Source organism: Scleropages formosus, chromosome 15 (genome assembly GCF_900964775.1).
Source record: "Scleropages formosus chromosome 15, fSclFor1.1, whole genome shotgun sequence".
NCBI lineage: Eukaryota > Metazoa > Chordata > Actinopteri > Osteoglossiformes > Osteoglossidae > Scleropages > Scleropages formosus.
The window spans coordinates 16,718,104-16,735,718 of record NC_041820.1 but is presented as its reverse complement, the minus strand read 5'-3'; the positions used below and the strand labels follow the sequence as shown (position 1 = coordinate 16,735,718).

At 46.4% G+C, this 17,615-nt stretch overlaps 1 protein-coding gene across 9 annotated transcripts in view; it reads right to left on the bottom strand.

Annotated features, from left to right (window-relative positions):
* Positions 1 to 448: 448 nt before the first annotated feature.
* The window catches only part of ralgapa1 (Ral GTPase activating protein catalytic subunit alpha 1), a 46,474-nt gene continuing 29,307 nt past the window's right edge, over positions 449 to 17,615 (bottom strand). For 5 of the 9 annotated variants that reach the window (XM_029258303.1, XM_029258307.1, XM_029258306.1 and 2 more), the window contains 7 exons: positions 17,247 to 17,318; positions 17,014 to 17,137; positions 16,547 to 16,702; positions 14,141 to 14,299; positions 13,076 to 13,203; positions 5,373 to 5,497; positions 449 to 805 (listed from right to left, as the gene is read on the bottom strand). In XM_029258303.1, coding sequence (XP_029114136.1) covers positions 660 to 805; positions 5,373 to 5,497; positions 13,076 to 13,203; positions 14,141 to 14,299; positions 16,547 to 16,702; positions 17,014 to 17,137; positions 17,247 to 17,318 — 910 coding nt within the window. In that variant the 3' untranslated portion in view covers positions 449 to 659. Of the gene's footprint in view, positions 806 to 1,614; positions 1,730 to 3,810; positions 3,842 to 5,372; positions 5,498 to 13,075; positions 13,204 to 14,140; positions 14,300 to 16,546; positions 16,703 to 17,013; positions 17,138 to 17,246; positions 17,319 to 17,615 lie in introns of all 9 variants that reach the window. The other 4 variants (XM_029258305.1, XM_029258309.1, XR_003798186.1 and 1 more) reach the window with 3 other exon arrangements.

Sequence of the window (17,615 nt, the reverse complement as noted above, 5' to 3'; positions counted from 1 at the left end):
CATACAACTTTCGAGCTTCAAAGTATGATTACATTTTCGGACACTTGTATGCATTTTTTTTCCAGCCCTTTAATAAAGAAAAGTCTATATCTTTCAGAATATTTTCTTCATAGACTATTGTACAAATATAAAAAATGTGTTTTACGTAGTATACAATAACTCAAAAAGGATAAACTTCAGTAACCTCTTTTAACAATCAGTGGCTTTTACAGTGTTGCCGATACGAAGGGCTCTTTTAACCTTCCGGCACAGTGGCACCAGCTAAAATAACACAGCAGATGATCACAAGTTCATTATTAATCAATTAATAATTAATGACCATGTCTAAGCAAACACACTAGCTGCTTTCCATGCAGCAGGCACACATCAAAAATACACATTTCTCTTGGTTTTCCGTTTGTACATAATTATGCACATGATTATGTGTTTATACACACATATATATATATATATATCCTAAATATATATTCTTTTCAGCTATGTGGACTGAAGTTATGTTTGCAGTGAGAGTAGCAGGTACTTTACAGGTGTGTCCATTCAGAGTGTTTGGGCGCAGGGTTCATCGTCATCGGATAAGTGACCATTCCATGGATGGGTGGTATCATTCTAAAGGTGGGCGGAGTCCTTGCCGTTGGCGGAGTGTCCCGGAGAGGCCACGGTCAGGTTTTGTTGGCAGAGCCTGAGGAGCGGCGGAGTTTCATGGACATGCGACTCTTGCTAGCACGAGGTGACATTGGTGAGGCTAAGTCGCTCCCGTCTACCTGCGCTGCTGGACTTTCGCCCTGCTGACTCTCGGGGCATGAGCCTGTGAGGTGCAAGGGCAGGGGGAAGGAGGAGGAGGAGGAGGGAGGAGGGAGCAAAGGTGTCAGAGCACTCCAAGCCTGTCTACATTGCAGCGCAAACATCCTGTAGGACCAGGGTCAGTTAACAGCAGCCAGTCTTACTGGGCAACCTCATATCCGCTATCCATCCGGGTCGTGCCCTTTTTCAGTATTAGCTCTTATTCAGCCCACTGGAATAAAGCCCAGGAAAATGAGGACCTCTACAAGGGCTTCCGGGTCAATCCATGCAGCTGTGCTACGTGCAATTCTCCTGCATCTCCTCGGCAGCTCAGCTGCACTACAGGGAGCCAATGCCAGCAAGGCATCAGTGAGATTTACCTTGACACACGGCTCCACGCTTAAGGCTGAAGTTTAAAAGTAATAAGATAAGTTAGCTTCCTCTTCCAGCAAGACATCAAAATGGTTGTGTGCGATGAGGAGGCTAAAGCACGAATCAGGACAAGAGAGTGTTAAGAGAGAATTTCTTTTAGACTTCCAGTGGGAGCAGCATAACATGCTCCCCGAAACCCAAGGTGTGACTATGATTGCATGTGCAGGCCCGTCTGGGGGGAGGCTCAAAGAGCCAGCCGCAAGAGATGCAGGAACTAATCAACGCTGAGAGTTTACGGCTAAACCTTTAAGAGGGGGCAGAAACACAGTAGTGGGGTCAGGGGGGAACAAGAGCATCAAAACAAGAACTAAAAAAGGAACATGGACTGTGTGGGTGAGGGTTCGACGGGGGGCAGGGAAGGAGGAAGAAAAAAGGTACTTTGCCATTTTCTTTTCAGCATACCATTCACAGCTAGCGTGAAAGCCCTTCCGTTTCACGCCCTTGCCCTTTACCTTGATGAGCCCAATGCTTTCTAGTGGAGGTTTGGGTAGGAGCAGAAATATCACAGCATTTCTCTCTTTGGGGGAAAATGGAGAAACGAGACACAAAGGGTCAAACAGGAGAGAGGAGAGGAGAGGAGAGGGAGGAAAACAGGATGGAGGGAAAATAAAAACAAAGGAAAAAAAAAGGAGAGAGAGAAAAGGGAAGAAGAGATAAAAAGATAAGAGGTGTGAGCGGAGCGGGAAGCAAAAGTAGGTGTGCACAGAACAAAGACAACAGTGGCCCGGCTGGGCAGCCTGGTACACGCATGCATGCTCACGCTCAAAATCACAGATGCTGACCTGGACGTAAAGCAGTGGGTTACTTACCAACTCCACCTTTTGGGTCCCGATCCCACTCCCTCCCACTCCCCCTACAGCACAGTTGTAGTCTGTAGCCTTCCATAACTGATGCTTCTCATGACTATGGTGAGTGTGAGCACCTTTCTTTGGCTAGGCTTCAGAATAAGCAGCAGGCTGGTACCCTCCCCATCCCATCCCTCACCCCCCAGGAGGCACAGGTAACTGAGCGTCTTTGGTCTGTGTAGTGGGTGTCTGTACACCAGCGTTCAAAAGTCTGGAATCACCCAGAAAATGTCATGTTTTGATAGAAATTGATACTTTTATTCAGCAAGGTAGCATGAAACTGATCAGAAATTTTAGTCAATACATTGACAATGTCAAAATTTTTTTTTTTTTAATTTCATATAATTGTTCTATGCATCAAAATTCACATTCAAAGAATCCTCCATGTGGTGGCCACTCTATCAAAAACAGTAATTTGGCTTCCCGTTTCTTCACCAAATAGGTCTTGCATAACTTAAGCAAACTTCGAACTGCTGTCCTGCTGCCTTATGAAATTTGCACCAATTAAGCACTGGGCACAGAGGATGGCATGATGTGATGAAATACAGTGGTGACCTTTCTGTTTCATTATTCCTTGCACTCTGTAAATCTTCCACCTTACCAGCATCAAAGCAGGCCCACACCATGACATTTCTTCCACCATGCTTAACAGGAGGCATCAAGCACTCCTCCAGCATCCTTTCACTTTTTCTATGTCTCACATACAGTATGTTCTCCTCCTTGATTCAAACACCTCAAACAGACTCATTTGTCCATAATACTCTTTCCCAGTCACCCACCATACAATGTCTGTGTTCCTTTGCCTATTTTAACCTTTATTTTTTATTTTCCAGTTTCAGACAAGGCCTTTTCTTTGAATCTCTGCCTCTAAGGGCAGCACTCCAGAGTCATCTTTTCACTCTTGCAGATGACACTGGTATATGGTGTGTAGTATTTAAGCAGCCAGCCGATGACCTGTAAAGTCTCTCTTTCTCTAACAACAGATTCTGATGTACTTATCCTCTGGGGCACTTGTGCATCTGGGCCTTCTGCTTTTTTTCTATCCTGGTTAGATCCAGTTTATCCTCTTCTCTCAGGACAGCAGTGGACACCTTTGTATATAATCTTTAATTGCTTGGCAATCTGACGCACTAAGCAGCACAAGTCATTTTCACCATTAGTAATGTCGTCTCGGCCGTATTTTAAATAAATTCAATGGTGATTGAAAAGAAAGGAAAAAAAAAATTCTTTGAAAAAGATGAACATTTATTGGTGATTCCAAACTTCTGAATGCTAGCGTGTATCAGAACAGGCATAAATGCAATGGGTCGAGTTTATGTGAAGAGCCAAATACAGGACTTTCAGACAGATGTTCAAGGAACACAAAATATATTCAGCATAACACAACAGAACACAGGTGAGCAAAAACAACTGTAGTTCATGCCAGAGGATGCACTGTAAGACAAGTGTTAACTGAAAAAAGAAAGTAACACGAACAGTTAAACCGTAAGTACTCATGGTAACACAATCTGTGAGAGACACTCGAACCTGCAGAGGAACGCAAGTCAGACTGGTCAGTTAGACTGGCATGCAGGCCCAAGATTAGTACTACATGTTGACCAGAAGAAAGTTGCTTGTTTTTTCCAATGAATCACAGTGGTTCGGTTTTAGTGGACAGAGCAACAGAGTAACCAGAAACAAAGGGATGACAACCTCGCTAACAAGCAAGAGTAAAAAAGTAGAAGCAGCTGTCAAGTTATTTCCAAAGTCTTACCTTTAGATATACACAAGTGATAGTTAATGATCTAAATGGGGAAACATAAAGGGAAATAAAACTAAATGATGAGCCAACAGAAGAAAATCAAACATGGTCACCATGTGGCCTGAGAACCCATCGGGGTATATCTAGCCAGTAATGGGGGAAATCAAATAATAGAAGAGAGTTCTGGTACTGAAAATTCTGCAAAAGTACTTAAACTCATAAACCGTCATGATAAAAATAGTATGGAACAATTTGTTAGCATGTTACCTTTAACTGCTTATTTTTCAGTATCAAAACTAATTTTTCCACATCTTTGACAGAAGAAAAAGACAATGTTAAATTCAATTTCCGAGTGTACGCCCAAAAACTGTACATGTACAGACACACCTATATATGGATACCTATAGTACCAGCCAAAATGATGAGTGTGCTTCAAACTAGTTTTCCTGGGCCAAAAAAAACTTAAAAACTGGATGCTGCAAGAGTGAAAATCTGTTATGACCAGGGAGTCAAAATCTGAGCTATTTGGTCTGAACCACCTGCAAGATGCTTAGTCCAGACAGTGTGGTTCACAACATCCAGCACTGAGGAAGTGGTCTCACAGTCTGGGGCTGCTTTGTTGGTGACAGAGTTGGTGTTCTTTACCAAATTCATGGCAACATCAGCCAGTATGGCTCACAGCAACCTTCAGAGGGATGCCATTCCCTCGGAGTTAAAGCTAGTGGGAAAGCAAGATACAGACCTGAACCACACTTGAAAGCTGTGCAAGAACACTCCAATAAAGAATGAAAGTGAAGGGCAATTTTAAAAAATGACCTGGATTTAAAACATTAAAGAAATAACTAGTTTCTAGCAAGTACACTCAAAGTTCTGACTGGTACACAAAGATCAGCCTCAACCCTGCCAACCGCTGCATCTACAACAACTGTTCTTGAAGGCCAAACAGTGCATTTGAACATGCTGCTCGACAGGTGGAGAAGTCAGACAGATCAAGTACCACAGCTGGACTGCAGTCCAGTTTGACAGAGTTGTTGAGACATGTTGTGTCACTGATCAACAGAAGATGAGAGGAGGAGAGGAACTTTGTCATAAAACTGGTATGGACTCCACCATGATATCGCTCTTTTCCGTGTTTGGCAGCAGACCCAATCCAGCTTTAACAGAGGCAGGGGCAAACTGTTACTCAAAATTACAGAATACCTCTGAGTGGCCAGTGTCTCACTGTGCTGTATGTGCGCTCAGCAGCACACTAAAGCCCTGAAAACCTGACAGGCCAAGCTGCTACAGTAGAGCCTCAATTTCCATCTCCCTAAGAGCAGGCAGCAAGGCACTACTATGAAGTTATCACATTTGGCATCTCCATGGAACAACTTGCTGTACTCATTAATGGACGCATGTATACCTCACGAACAAGTCAGTTATCACAGAATCACAGTACACATTAACAGGACGTAACCCACATAAACATTTCCTGGCAACACTTGGAGCAAGCCTTTCCTGAGATACAGAGCGAACCCAATGGTCCAGGTGAAACCTTCACTGCGGCTGGTTGGATGCTCTTCAAAGGGACTTACCTGCTTCCGAAGGAAGTTGGTGGAAAGGGGCGGGACAGAAGACCTGCGCAGCATAGTCTTCAAAGGTGGTGGGCTCCAGATGGTGCTGGACGATGGTTTCCAGGTAGCGAGCTCGTTCCTCATAGCTGGGACGCAGGTCAAGTTCAAAGCACCAGGCTAAGACTGCTAACAAATGACTACTACTGAAATGCACTGTAAATGTATTATTTCTCCACACAAATGACATGTCGTCAAGCACTAGGATGCTTTTTGCTGTCAGCATTATTTGGTTAAGAAAAATGATAGTATTCTGTTAATGTAGGGTATTCAATTTTGTGTCTTTGCCGATACAGAGCCATTGCAAAGCAGGTCATATTGCATCAGTGTGTGGCACGCAGGCCGGATGAACCGCTGGAGACACACACTCTAGATATTTTAGGATCTGCGCCTGCCAGGCGGCAACGGGTACGTATGCGCATGAGCAGCATGGCCCTGGGTGGTCTCACATAGCTGCTGTGTAGCATCCCCTGCCTCCTGCCTTCCACCACTGTCACCTAATGCTCTGCTTCCTGTGTTGACAGAGCAGAAGGATGCTGTGCAATTACTGGCACAGGAGTCAAGCCCCACATGGCAGGTAGACCTGGTCCTGCCCTGCCCCCACCCCTGCAGGAGCTGGTACAGAGTTGACATCAGACCAGGAACACTGGGTTCCAGTACTTAGCCAGTACTATTGCTGGAACCCTGAACCTCAAATTATTGCCTGTCACTGGCAGGAGGTCTGCACTTCCACCTGGATGGTCTGCTTCATACTAATAAAGTCATATCAAGACATTTCCATATGGCCAGGCCTCCGCAAAACCGAAAACACACAAACTTCATCTCCTCTATATTCACCATTGTTAGCTTTTTATGTTACCATTAACATATATTTTCCCTCATTTCCAATTTCCATTATTATGTACATCTAATCGTGCATTTCTTCTGATGCCTAATTGAGATGACTTTTCAAAGGACCAAATGTCATGAGATCTAAGATCCCGTTGACCAGTATGACATGCAGTAAAGGGACAGGAAACTGCCATGTTGCTGTAACACCCAGAGGGGATAACCATGTGACCAACAGCTTGTCTTAGGACCCGTGTGACGCCACCCCGTTGCCATGACAACAAATGTCCCTTTCTGTTGACTTCTGAGAGACGCTCGGTGCCTCGAACAAGAAAAAAAAAAAAAAGAAAAAAGACTGGTGAGGCAAAAACAGATTTTTGCTTTACATATCAACCAAAATAGCCCTAACCTAGATATAGTGTAATTGAATTTTTTTAGGGCCTTATTGAAGCAGAAGGTTTCGACATGGAGGACGGACCCCTCAGTGGCTCCTGCGTGGAGAGGAGCGGGAGGGAGAAAAGCTGGCCTTTGTGTACTACCAAAAACTCATTTTCCATCTGGATGAAAGGCAGGAGGGAGAGTGCCCCCTTGCCTGTCCCCTCCCACAGAGCTTCCATTGTTGCAGCTCTCGACTCCGGGCCTCTCAGAGGGGAGGGAGAGATTGCCACCGACGAAGCGGCAGAAACGAGCTTGTTAGCACATTGAGAGTGAAGGATCTTGGTGGGGCCCAGGAACAGTCCCGGCGGTGTGTTAATTCGCCACTCGGAACATGCTGGTACTGATAGCTTCCAAATTGATCACTCCTGCCCACCCTCTGTCACCCCCCCCCCCCACCTTCCCCCAAGCTGGTGGCGCTTGCCAGGAGAAAGAGGGCGCTGCCAGGCCTCAGGAGAAACAGGCTGCTGTCTAAACAAGCTGTTTCTTCAGAGGGCATAGGGCCAGGAGTGCCTCCACAGCTCCCGCCCCCTCAACACTACACCAAGTTGGGGGCGGCAATGAAAGCTGCGCAGCACTGACCCCTCCAGACACACCGCTGAGTTGGGAGGGGTTCACAAGGAGGAGGAGGACTATTGCACATACTGCTAACCAAGAGTGAAGGAGAGGCTTTCTGTAAAAGGGACAGCATAACACGGACTATTACTTGACCTGAGTAAAGCTCCATAACAGCTATATGCATACAAAGACAAACACACACACACACACACACACACACACACACACACACACACACACACACACATTTATACAAGAATGTATACGAAGGATGCCTAGCAATGGGTAAAAGTCTGCTCTCTTAGCTGGTGACATAAGGTGAACAGTCAGACTGAACAAGTACATTAAAAAAAACTTCCATTCATTACAACTACAATCATATGCCACTCAGTGATATGCTGCCAAAATGCAGAATTCTGTCAATCATTCAAACAAACAAGGGTTGCATTAACACAAATAAAGTCATATACAGGTTGAGCATGTCATAACACCTTTCTACAAATTACTTTTAAATGACAGCTGTTCTGAAGGTATTCTGTAAGGCCTTTAAGCGAGGTTTCTATATTCTTCCCTTGCTGCCACAGGTTTAGGCATCTGGACTGTCTCCGGGGTGACCCGAGGTTAGGGAATGTGACTGTCGTGGAAAACAAGCTCATCTTGCTCCCATTCTAATGATCTCTGGTTGGCCTTATCCTACCCCCAACCCCCTTGGTGCTGGCATCTGTGAATTAGCATTGTGTGTATAGTGACTCTCACTAGCAATCAGAGGCGGTTGTACTCCCACCACAATCTCTCCTAACTGCAGTGCTATTTCCTCCCCCCCCCACCCCCATAGACTAATCCTTGAGTGAGACTGTAGGTGCTAATATAGCTGTGGAGCCAGTGAAAAGCAGTGGACCTGAAGCCAGAACATGAGCTGGAAGCTGTGCTTGGTGCCGTGACTCACAACAGGTGCAGGAGGAAAGGCGGAGGGAGACTCCCTCCTCAGAGCAACTCTTCTCGGCCATGTCCAACCAGGCGGGCAGTGTCCAGCCCCCACCTTGAATTTGGCTAAAAAGATTCCAACTACTGTGCTTTTCTGTACAATCCAACCACTCCTCCTTTGTACAGATCAAGGGCCCAAGCTATTTTTTTTTAATGCCATGTCTTACACCATATTTCAATTGTTTGATAGAGTATTCTATACTGCTGGAAATGCCAAACACAGCCTGGTTTCAGTGGCTTCAGAGAATGAGGTTCAATTTGTAGATTTAAATAGATCTTAAGAGTGCATTCCTGTAAAAAAATCTACAACTCAAATACCAGTCAAATTTCCAGCCACTACAGCAATTCCAGGCGTACGCTTATCGTATAAGAAGGATTCAATTGAATGATGAAAATAAGTCAGAAAGCCCCAATATTGAACCTTACTGGAGAGAGTACATTTTTTCCTACCTAAGGGAACAGATAGAAGGAAAAAAACAGAAAAAATTCATATAAATAATTAAATTTGAGTAGTTTTACAGACTGTAATTACAGACATCTATGTGTACCCAAGTGCATCATAATTGGTTTATTTTTCCATCTGATGCCCCTGCTGTCAGAGCCCTAAAAGTGATTTTATTACCAGCCCGGGCGGCTGTGAGCGGCCACAAGCGCCCATTAGGACCCTGTCACAGGCCGCCCCTGGGGGCCACCAGGATCTGGAGCTGCAGCCCCCTACCGCAATTCCACCTATTAATCTCCACTTACGTGCAATCGTGTCCTGCGCTTGGGTGACTCGTCCCGGGGACAGAGTCGTGCCTCGGGGGGTTCAGCCGTCACAGAAGCCGTGTTTATTTAGCGTTGAGGCCTAGAGGTTAGCGAACACTAATGCTATAATGGAAACCAGGAAACTCAGACATGCTGCGATTAATATATATGTAAATAAATCTTTTCCAGGTTGTTTAAGCGAGACTATAAAAGGGGGCAGCCATACTGTTAACTGGCAAGACGGTCTGCATCAGTTTTACAGGGGTGCAGCGAAAGGGCTCCCACATACTCTCTCTGCACTCTCCTGGGGGATCCTAAGAGCATCCTTTGTGTGTATGCCAGTCATGCAGCTGTCTGGGTTCTTCAGGCCCTTCACTATAGGGCCAGCAACTGGTTTTCTTAACTACTGGCAGTTCCATTTCAGCTGACTTTATCTCACTAAATACGAACACACACGGACCCTCTCCTCAGAAGCAAGTATCCTTCAAATCACTCCAGAGAGCTCTATTTTACATCCAACCATGAGAGCAAACAGGTACACCTGTTAACTTGGTGCATTCTCATGCCCCCTCAATTTTAGTGGCTATTCTTCATGTAGCCCACACCTAACTAGAGTGTCTTACCCAGAGACTGACTCCTTGACATGGCCATCACACCATCATGGTGTTGACAATTCACAGGTGTCCAGGCAATCAGTGCAAACATACCCCCTCACCACAATAACACACAATCTATCTGCCCTCCTCTTCCATTTCTGCATTCTTTTTTCTTTCTTTTAGACAACAGGAAGCAATTAGTGCACAGCAGACCCCTCCCTGTAGAAGCCACATTAGCAGGGCACAATGGGGCCATTGTGGGGGCTGGCCGAGTGGAACTTTGGGGATCATCAAGCGTTTGGGGGTGGGGGAACGACAGCCGCTTGGCTGTATTTGCGTGCATGCGTTTGTGTGTGTGTGTGTGTGTGTGTGTGTGTGTGAGTGTGTGTGAGAGAGAGTGAGTGAGTGAGTGAGTGCATGCGTGCACTGGGGGGGGCATGGGAGTCCAAGCTTTCATCAGCTCACTTGCCTTTGGAAGGCAGCGTCACAGGGACAAGGCACTGACCCAAGCTCTCCCTATCACGCCCAGCCATATGCTGACCCCCGCAGCCCAGCGGCTCTGCTGCTGCCATCACATGCCCCTCAAACCCCCTCCACGCACACTGACACACTCTTGCATACACACACACTACTGGACTGGTGAGGCCAATGGGAGTGGAGCTTACCGTGTTTCCCTCCTCCCTCCTCCCACCACGCCAGCATTTTGTCCATGTTTCCACAATCGGCAGCTAACAGATGGAGCAGTGCTGCGGCTTGCAGGGCTACATTCATTTTGCCTCCAAACAGCTTGCAAGCCTAACCCCCCAACACACACACACACACACACACACACACACACACACACACTGCCCAGCCCAGCCCCAAGCCTCAAGCCCCAAGCCAGGCAGATCGGTTAAAATCCGGAGAAAGGGGCTGTGGGACGGAGGGAGGGGTATGGAACCTGCGGCATGATTCTGATTCCACTGTTGAAAACATGACAAGGTTGTCCTCCCGCCAACCCAACCACTCAGCCAGCTGTATTCTAGGCAGACTAAGGCGCAGCGGAGGGGAAGAGGGGTCACAGGGGTCAAGCTGCTCTAATCGCACACAAACACAACTGCGTGGTGAACAGCAAATCCGCTACCGTTATGCGCTACTGTTCACACACAGATTGGCCTGACGTGGCAACGTTCGTCATCGACTTGGACATGAATTTGAATTATCAGCAGTGAGAGGCAGTCGGATTTGTCTTCCGCACACCTCTAAACCTGGGGTTTGCGATTCAGTCATCTCAGTCTCACAGAGGCCTGGCTCACCTTGCCTCAGATGGCCTCTGCCACACTCAAACTGACTTGCCAGCCACATGCTGCTTTGCCCATCAATAAGTCACCAAAAAAAAAAAAAAAACTTAATACCTTTTCCACTCTCCAAGTGGTTGTCTCTTAGTTAGTGACAGCAAGGGGTGGATACAATGGCTGCAGGCCAGGAGTGCTGGCCTGGGGTCAGCATGGGGCAGACATGAGCCACCAGGGGCTAGAGCATTGACCATACGGGGCGGCCATGAAGAAAGCACCTCCTCCTGAGACATCTCCTCCAGGGAGGTGCCAGGGGACGAAAAAGAGGACTCTTTTGATGTCACCTCGTGAGGCAGTGGGCCCTTCAAAAGAAAACAGTGCTTTTCAAAAGGTGCTATTTTTCTTTAATCTTACCACTTCTGTGTGCCGGCCCCAGAGCTGAACAAAAGGTAATTGTGTTCCTCACTGCCGGGCCCAAGATGGCCAGGCCACAGTTCGCCACCAGCACCACGTGCTCACTAACTGCCATCCCCTTCGCCGCTCAAAATTTCCTCCTTTTAACGGAATACCTCAAATAGATGAAAACAAGTATGTGCTTGCTAAGAACATATGATCTTTGAAATCCTTATTTATTCAGGAGTGAGAGATTACTATATTTTTATTGTTTCACATTATATATCATGTCTTCCATTGAGAACTGTAATCAGGGGATGAAGGAGGAAACAGGAGTAAGGAGAATTACATCTTCATGGCAGAAAGATCAACAGGTGTGACAGGTGTGAGACAGGGCTACTTGACTCTCAGGATGCTTCTCCCCACTCCATCCCTGTTCTCATGCATTGCATTATGGATTTAATTGTCCGATTAAAATCGCCACCCTCTTAAATGATGGGCGATGGGTGACAAGCATTAGTATAAAGTGCTTTTTTCATGACAAAACAATCCAAATTTTCAGATAAATGCACTACAATTATCAGTAAGAAGGCCTGTAGGGAAAGTGAGAGTAACGTGGTGATCGGGGCTATAGCTGGGGTGGAGAAGACAGAAGCTGGAAAGACATCCGTCGATAATGACAGATTACTGTAATTCTGGCTGTCAGGACCATCGACCTGTGCAAGTCACGCCAATCAATAGCACACTCCTGTATCGAGCTCGGCACAGATGGGCAAGATTGCTGCAAGCGCAGACTCAAGCTGGGCCAGACACTCTCTCCCGCTTGGAGGACCAGACCGACAAGAACTGGGTCTCTCCTCCACCCCTCTCTTTTTCTGTTCGGATTCTGGCGACAGAGTCTGTTATGGCAGGGACAGCTGGTGAAGGTTCAGCCTGGAATTCAGGGCCATTTGGATTGCAGTGATTTAAACAAGGATGTGACTGGGAAGATAATGGACTGGAAAGAAGCCCGTTTGAGGAGTCAATGCCTTGCTGAACGAGAATGGGAATAAAATGGCACACACCAAGTAATACTAACTGCTTTTACATCACGTTTTTGAACCTCACTGAACATTTCTTCAGCCTCTATGTTAAAAAATGCCTCCTTGAAAGTCTTACTGTGGACACTGCTCAAAACACAATTAGCTCTTTATTTAAAGCTCTTGCTTCTCAGAAACTCTTTATCCTGGCATGGAGGAGGAAATATTTTCAAGCCAGATTCTATATGAGAAATGTGCAAGTGAGTGCTGTCATTGCTCCTCTGGAAACAAAGCCCAAGAAAGGGGAAGAGCAGCAAAACCACTATCACAGCACAAAACAGCTAATCCAAGACCACCATCAGGCAACTGGCGGCAGAGCAGGGGAAGGGGCCTCGAATTTTGAGGCTGTGGTGGTGGCACGTTGGGAAGAAGCATGAGACATCAATACCGATTGAGCGTCTCCCTCCGCTACAGCACAGGGCTCAGGGATGGCGTTGGGCGCCCGATCAATGCAGCGTGCTTGCGCCCGACTGCGGCCTGGCCCCATCAACTCAGCCGTCACACCGCATACACGTCTTCAGACACCTCGCTCCTCTGTGCATCGATCCACCGGCCTGAAGCACTCTGACACGCACATTATTTACCATTGGGGGGGTCAATCCTACATTTAGACACCAGCTGCCCCAAAGGGTGTCAAAATAGGAACTTGAGACCAGCACCCTATTCATACTAAGTTGTGTCCTCTCCATGTGAGGAACTGATTCAGACACTGTAAACTGGGTGGGGGAAGGGGTAGAGTGGGAGCCTGGAGCAGCAGAAGAAAGAAAGGATACAAGTTCTGGTACAGCGGGATGAGAGACTTCAGTGCACGACTAGCGTTAATAGCGGTAGCTCGTACAACGGTTGGCAGGATCTTCTCATCCACAATGGCACCATCAAACAGGGGGCCAAAGAACGGGACCTGAGAAGGAGAAGAGAAAATGATGCTCTGTTCTATGCTCAGAGGGATGTGGTACAGGATGCAGCATTCGATACTTTCTCAAACACTTTGTGGGTAGCTGCTAAAGACAACGGGAGGCAGTATAGGAAGAGCTCAAACAGCACAAACCAAATTAAACATTGCCCAAAATTCCAGGAATTAACTGTTTTGAAGTCAACTTTGGTCAAATACAATAAAAGCAGGACATTTTTATTTTTATATCAAAAGAGATCTGTATCTTAAGAAGCTTTTTCCTCCTGAAAACAAACTGAAAACAAAGCCAAGCTAATGTTACTAATACATTGTTTTAGTGCTCAAATTGGCATTTACAGAAGCCAGACAACTCCCCCCTTCATCTACTTACGTTTCTACACTTCCGTGGACTCAGTTAAAGGAGAGTAGGCTTACGTTTTATCTTTCTCCACAGTGGAATTTAATTCCAAGTATCCTATTCATTCGATTAGGCCAGACATAACTGAGGAGCCGACTGCAAAGTAATGCACCAAAACATATATGTTTGCTGCCTTGTACGATACGTTAATTATGAGGATTCTGATAAATGAGTAAAAATGGATTCTGCCTCTTCTCATCATGCTAACAAAGATATAGCTGGTTGTGCAGACAATCTTTGCCACCACAGTGGATCATTGTGGGGGCCTCTGAAAAGGGAGTCTGGTCATCACAGAAGAGATTTAACATGGCTATGTGCATGTTTCAAGAAGCATTATGCTGTCTGAGTGTACATGTAACTGTTTTGTGTTAAAAGCCATTAAGCTGTCCTTTTTTCTGTGTGTGTGTGTGAAGAATAATGTTGTGAACTTGTGTGAAGAGGTATTAGGTTGTGAGTTTGGCTGTTTTTGTGCACGTCACTGTGTGTGAAGAGGTGCCATTACACAGACGAGAAGAGAAACAAGTTCACCTCTGGTTTCTTGAGAATTTGGATGCTGTACATGTGGTTCTTCATGGGGTAGATGATGATGAGAACATCTCCAAATTCAGTGGGGATAATGCCCCGCCGATAGTCACGCGAGTGCTCCGACCACACAATGTGGACCTCGTCGTTTCCAAGGTGTCTCAGCTGTCGTCCCCGTCCGTCAGGTTCGCAGAAAGATGATAAAAAGGGCAGGCTTCAGTGCCTCTATTTCCCAGGACTACCATATACAGTTGTGGTATTCACAGACTGTACTACTCAAAAGTTCATCTTAAACAGACCCAGACACATTGTCAACACATAAATCAAGTAAGTTAGGCCTGATAAACATTATGTCCCAACTCAGAGTCTAGATTACTTTAATCTGTGGTGTATTATGACTATTAGCTATTCAGACTGTTACAGTTACTGGGCCTGGCTCCAGCTGACCTTGAACACTGGGAGCAATATCACAACTACATCCATCTTTTCCCTCACCCCCCCTTCATGTGTTGGCCCACACCACGTCCTGCTCAAGAGAAGCACATGGACCCCCAGCATGGCCAAGCACACAGCATTGATGGGGGTCGAAGCAACGAGCAAACAAATAAATAAAGCTTGCAAGGCAGCAGCCTGCACTGACTCACTTTAGTGTCTGGTTAACATGGTTTACAGGTCTTATCTGCAGATCGCTCTCTGCCCAGTGTCTCCTCCAGCAGCTCAAATTCAATTTGGTCCCAAAGAATCATGATATAATCCTAACCAGGGGGACAGGCCCAATTTAATTTGGGGCATTACGGCTGTGTGCAGTGCGAGCGCAGGAGCAGCCTTTGGGCCACGGACAGGGCTGCGAGATCCACCAAGGGCCAAACGGCCGCCCAGCAGATTGCCCTCCACGATATGGCTGAAAATTGACGCGATGAGGGATGGCAGATAAGCGCCGATAAGCGCGTCGCTTTGTTGGGGAAATCGAATCAGGGGCTTGGGGACAGCGGTGAGATCTGAAACAACGCTGTTCTCAAGCGGTCCCGAGATTCCTTTCATGTGCCTTCTTAACACAGTCAACGGGCTTCAGTCGAGAGTGTGGAACACATTAGATGTATTAATGTTTCATCAATGTTTAATCAATGGTTGCGGGGCACCAGGGTGCCATCACATTAACCTGGACCTTGTTCTCACATCACAGCAATGAGAACTGTGCCATTAGCCTCACAGGCACACCAGCCTGCACGTAGGCAACAATGTGTACACACTACCTTGCACGTACGTGATTTAACAGTGTCCCAACAACCTCAATTTAGGCAATTTAATATGGAAAAACATTTTTTTGGCAGTGGCATAAAAATTGTGGGAGAACACGTGTGAGACAAACATACTGCTGTAGTCTTTACACAAATCTCAAAGGTGTAAGAACAGTTTGGATGACAGGAATTCACGCGTGGACTAAAGATTATATTTTTTTTTAAGAACAGTTTGTCCAGTCCACTTCACAGAATCAATGTCAGTGATTGACGGATGGTGAAGGTGCAGGCCGTGCTAAAGCGGCTGTGACAGGCTGAAGATTGGGGTTAGGGCTGGCTGGGAAAAAGCTAGGGGTCTCACAGAAACTGGAAAACAGCAGGGATTTCAGCTCCCGCAATCAAACAAAGCGAGTGCCCCTCCACCCGTCCATCTGAATAAGAGGTAGGAAATTAAGCCTTTTGGCTAATGTTTGTCAGGTTATTACAGGTAATTAGCCCAATGCTTTGGGACAGAAGCAGCCGCAGACCTCTGCTATGGGCACACTGCAATGACTGTTGTGTGTGCGCCGACTGACGCTCTTAATCCAATCACGCTCTGTAAACTTCCCGTCATGTCAAACTGTGCTGCCCCCCACCCTTTGCCCACTACAATATTGCACTCCTGTCTATGGTCATTAAAGAGTCTGCTGTGTGAATTAGCACCTCATTGCCCCCAAAGATCCATGCAGAGGAAGCATAGGGACAGGCCCAGTGACACACCATTGCTCACCCAGCAACGGGACGGACCAGCCAACCTCATTATCTCTAATGTGGCTCCTTATTAGATTGCTGCCCAAGAAAAATACCGACACAGGGTGGAAGATAAGAGAGGTCACGTCACAGTGGTTAGAGCAGCGATGAGAGAGGAAAGGCCAAGAGGGACTTGGTGCTCCTGTTGTAAGCCTAGAGATGACAGCCTAGACAAGGAGCAAGCCTCAGGGGAGTTGACCCCAAGTGAAACAATTCATGATGCTTAGCGAGGAAGCTCAACTGCCCTCGGGCTAGCATGGTCTCCATGAGCAAGGGGGACATATAGTGGATGGACTGCTTAATGCTATTGCAGGGCTATAGTGCTAGGAGGATGTTCCATATAAAAATCTCAATGGCTATGAGAAAAGCATGGGCCAGGGCTGACCTTTTTTGTAAGTGAGTCATCAGAGTCAGGCGGCATGCGTGTAGACACGTGAAACATGACTTCCACGGTAGAGGTTGCAAAGTAGGGCATGGTAAGCCCAGTGCTGCGGTTCCGCTGCAGGCCACCCATGAAACCACAGTGGGTGGTGAGGTCCACCTACAGGTCAAGCAAAGGCAGATCAAAAACTTCAAAGATCACAAGTCAATTTCAAGTACAGGTGACAGAGCAGTTAAAGAATTCAATGTGAAACATATAACACCACGGTACACTGGCAAGGCTATTAATGTGAGAAAAAAGCCAGAGAATAGATTGCACTGTATGAATGGATCAAAATGCAAAATTCTGTGGCTCTTCATATGAAGGCTGGTGTAAATCAAACAGAAAAAATATAAAACAAGCAGGTGAGGGGAAATCACTGTCTTTGAGCAAACAATCATCCATGTCCCAATGACATGGCAACCTCATACCTCCCAGCCCAGTCCAGATACAAAATCTTCATAAGCCAGGCTGCCACTTGTATTGGACAGGATCGAGTGCTTGTCCTCCTGGCCCTCAGCCACATAGAACACAGCGATCTTGTGCGTCTCTCGGCTAGCAAAGGGAAAGAGAAACATGTATGAATACAGTCAAAAGATGGTTCAAGGTGACATCCCCGAGGCTGTGCAGTACATGAGAGCAGGAAATGAAGATGGCATCTCACCACTGTCTGGAATCCAAATTCTTTAACTCCCTCAACAACTTCTCATTCTTCTTCAGGAGGTGGAAGCTGCTCCTGAAAGAGATTATATGGGCAGTGGGTGAGCAAGAGGATGAACTACCACAGAAGGAGAAGGTTTGACATCTTGTCTGTCTCCCAGCAAATCCTGATCTCTCCCTCAGACAGGAATTAGGTCCAAAACAAAACAGGTTCACATTCCAGGAGGGCACACTACAGTACTGTTCCCTCAGCAGAGTATGGGGAACAATAAATTGCAATTTCCCTAAACATAATACTTACTATGCAACCCTTGAAAAGGCAAAAACAAATACCAATTCTCCTAATGAAAATGCCATACCAATAACAAAAAAA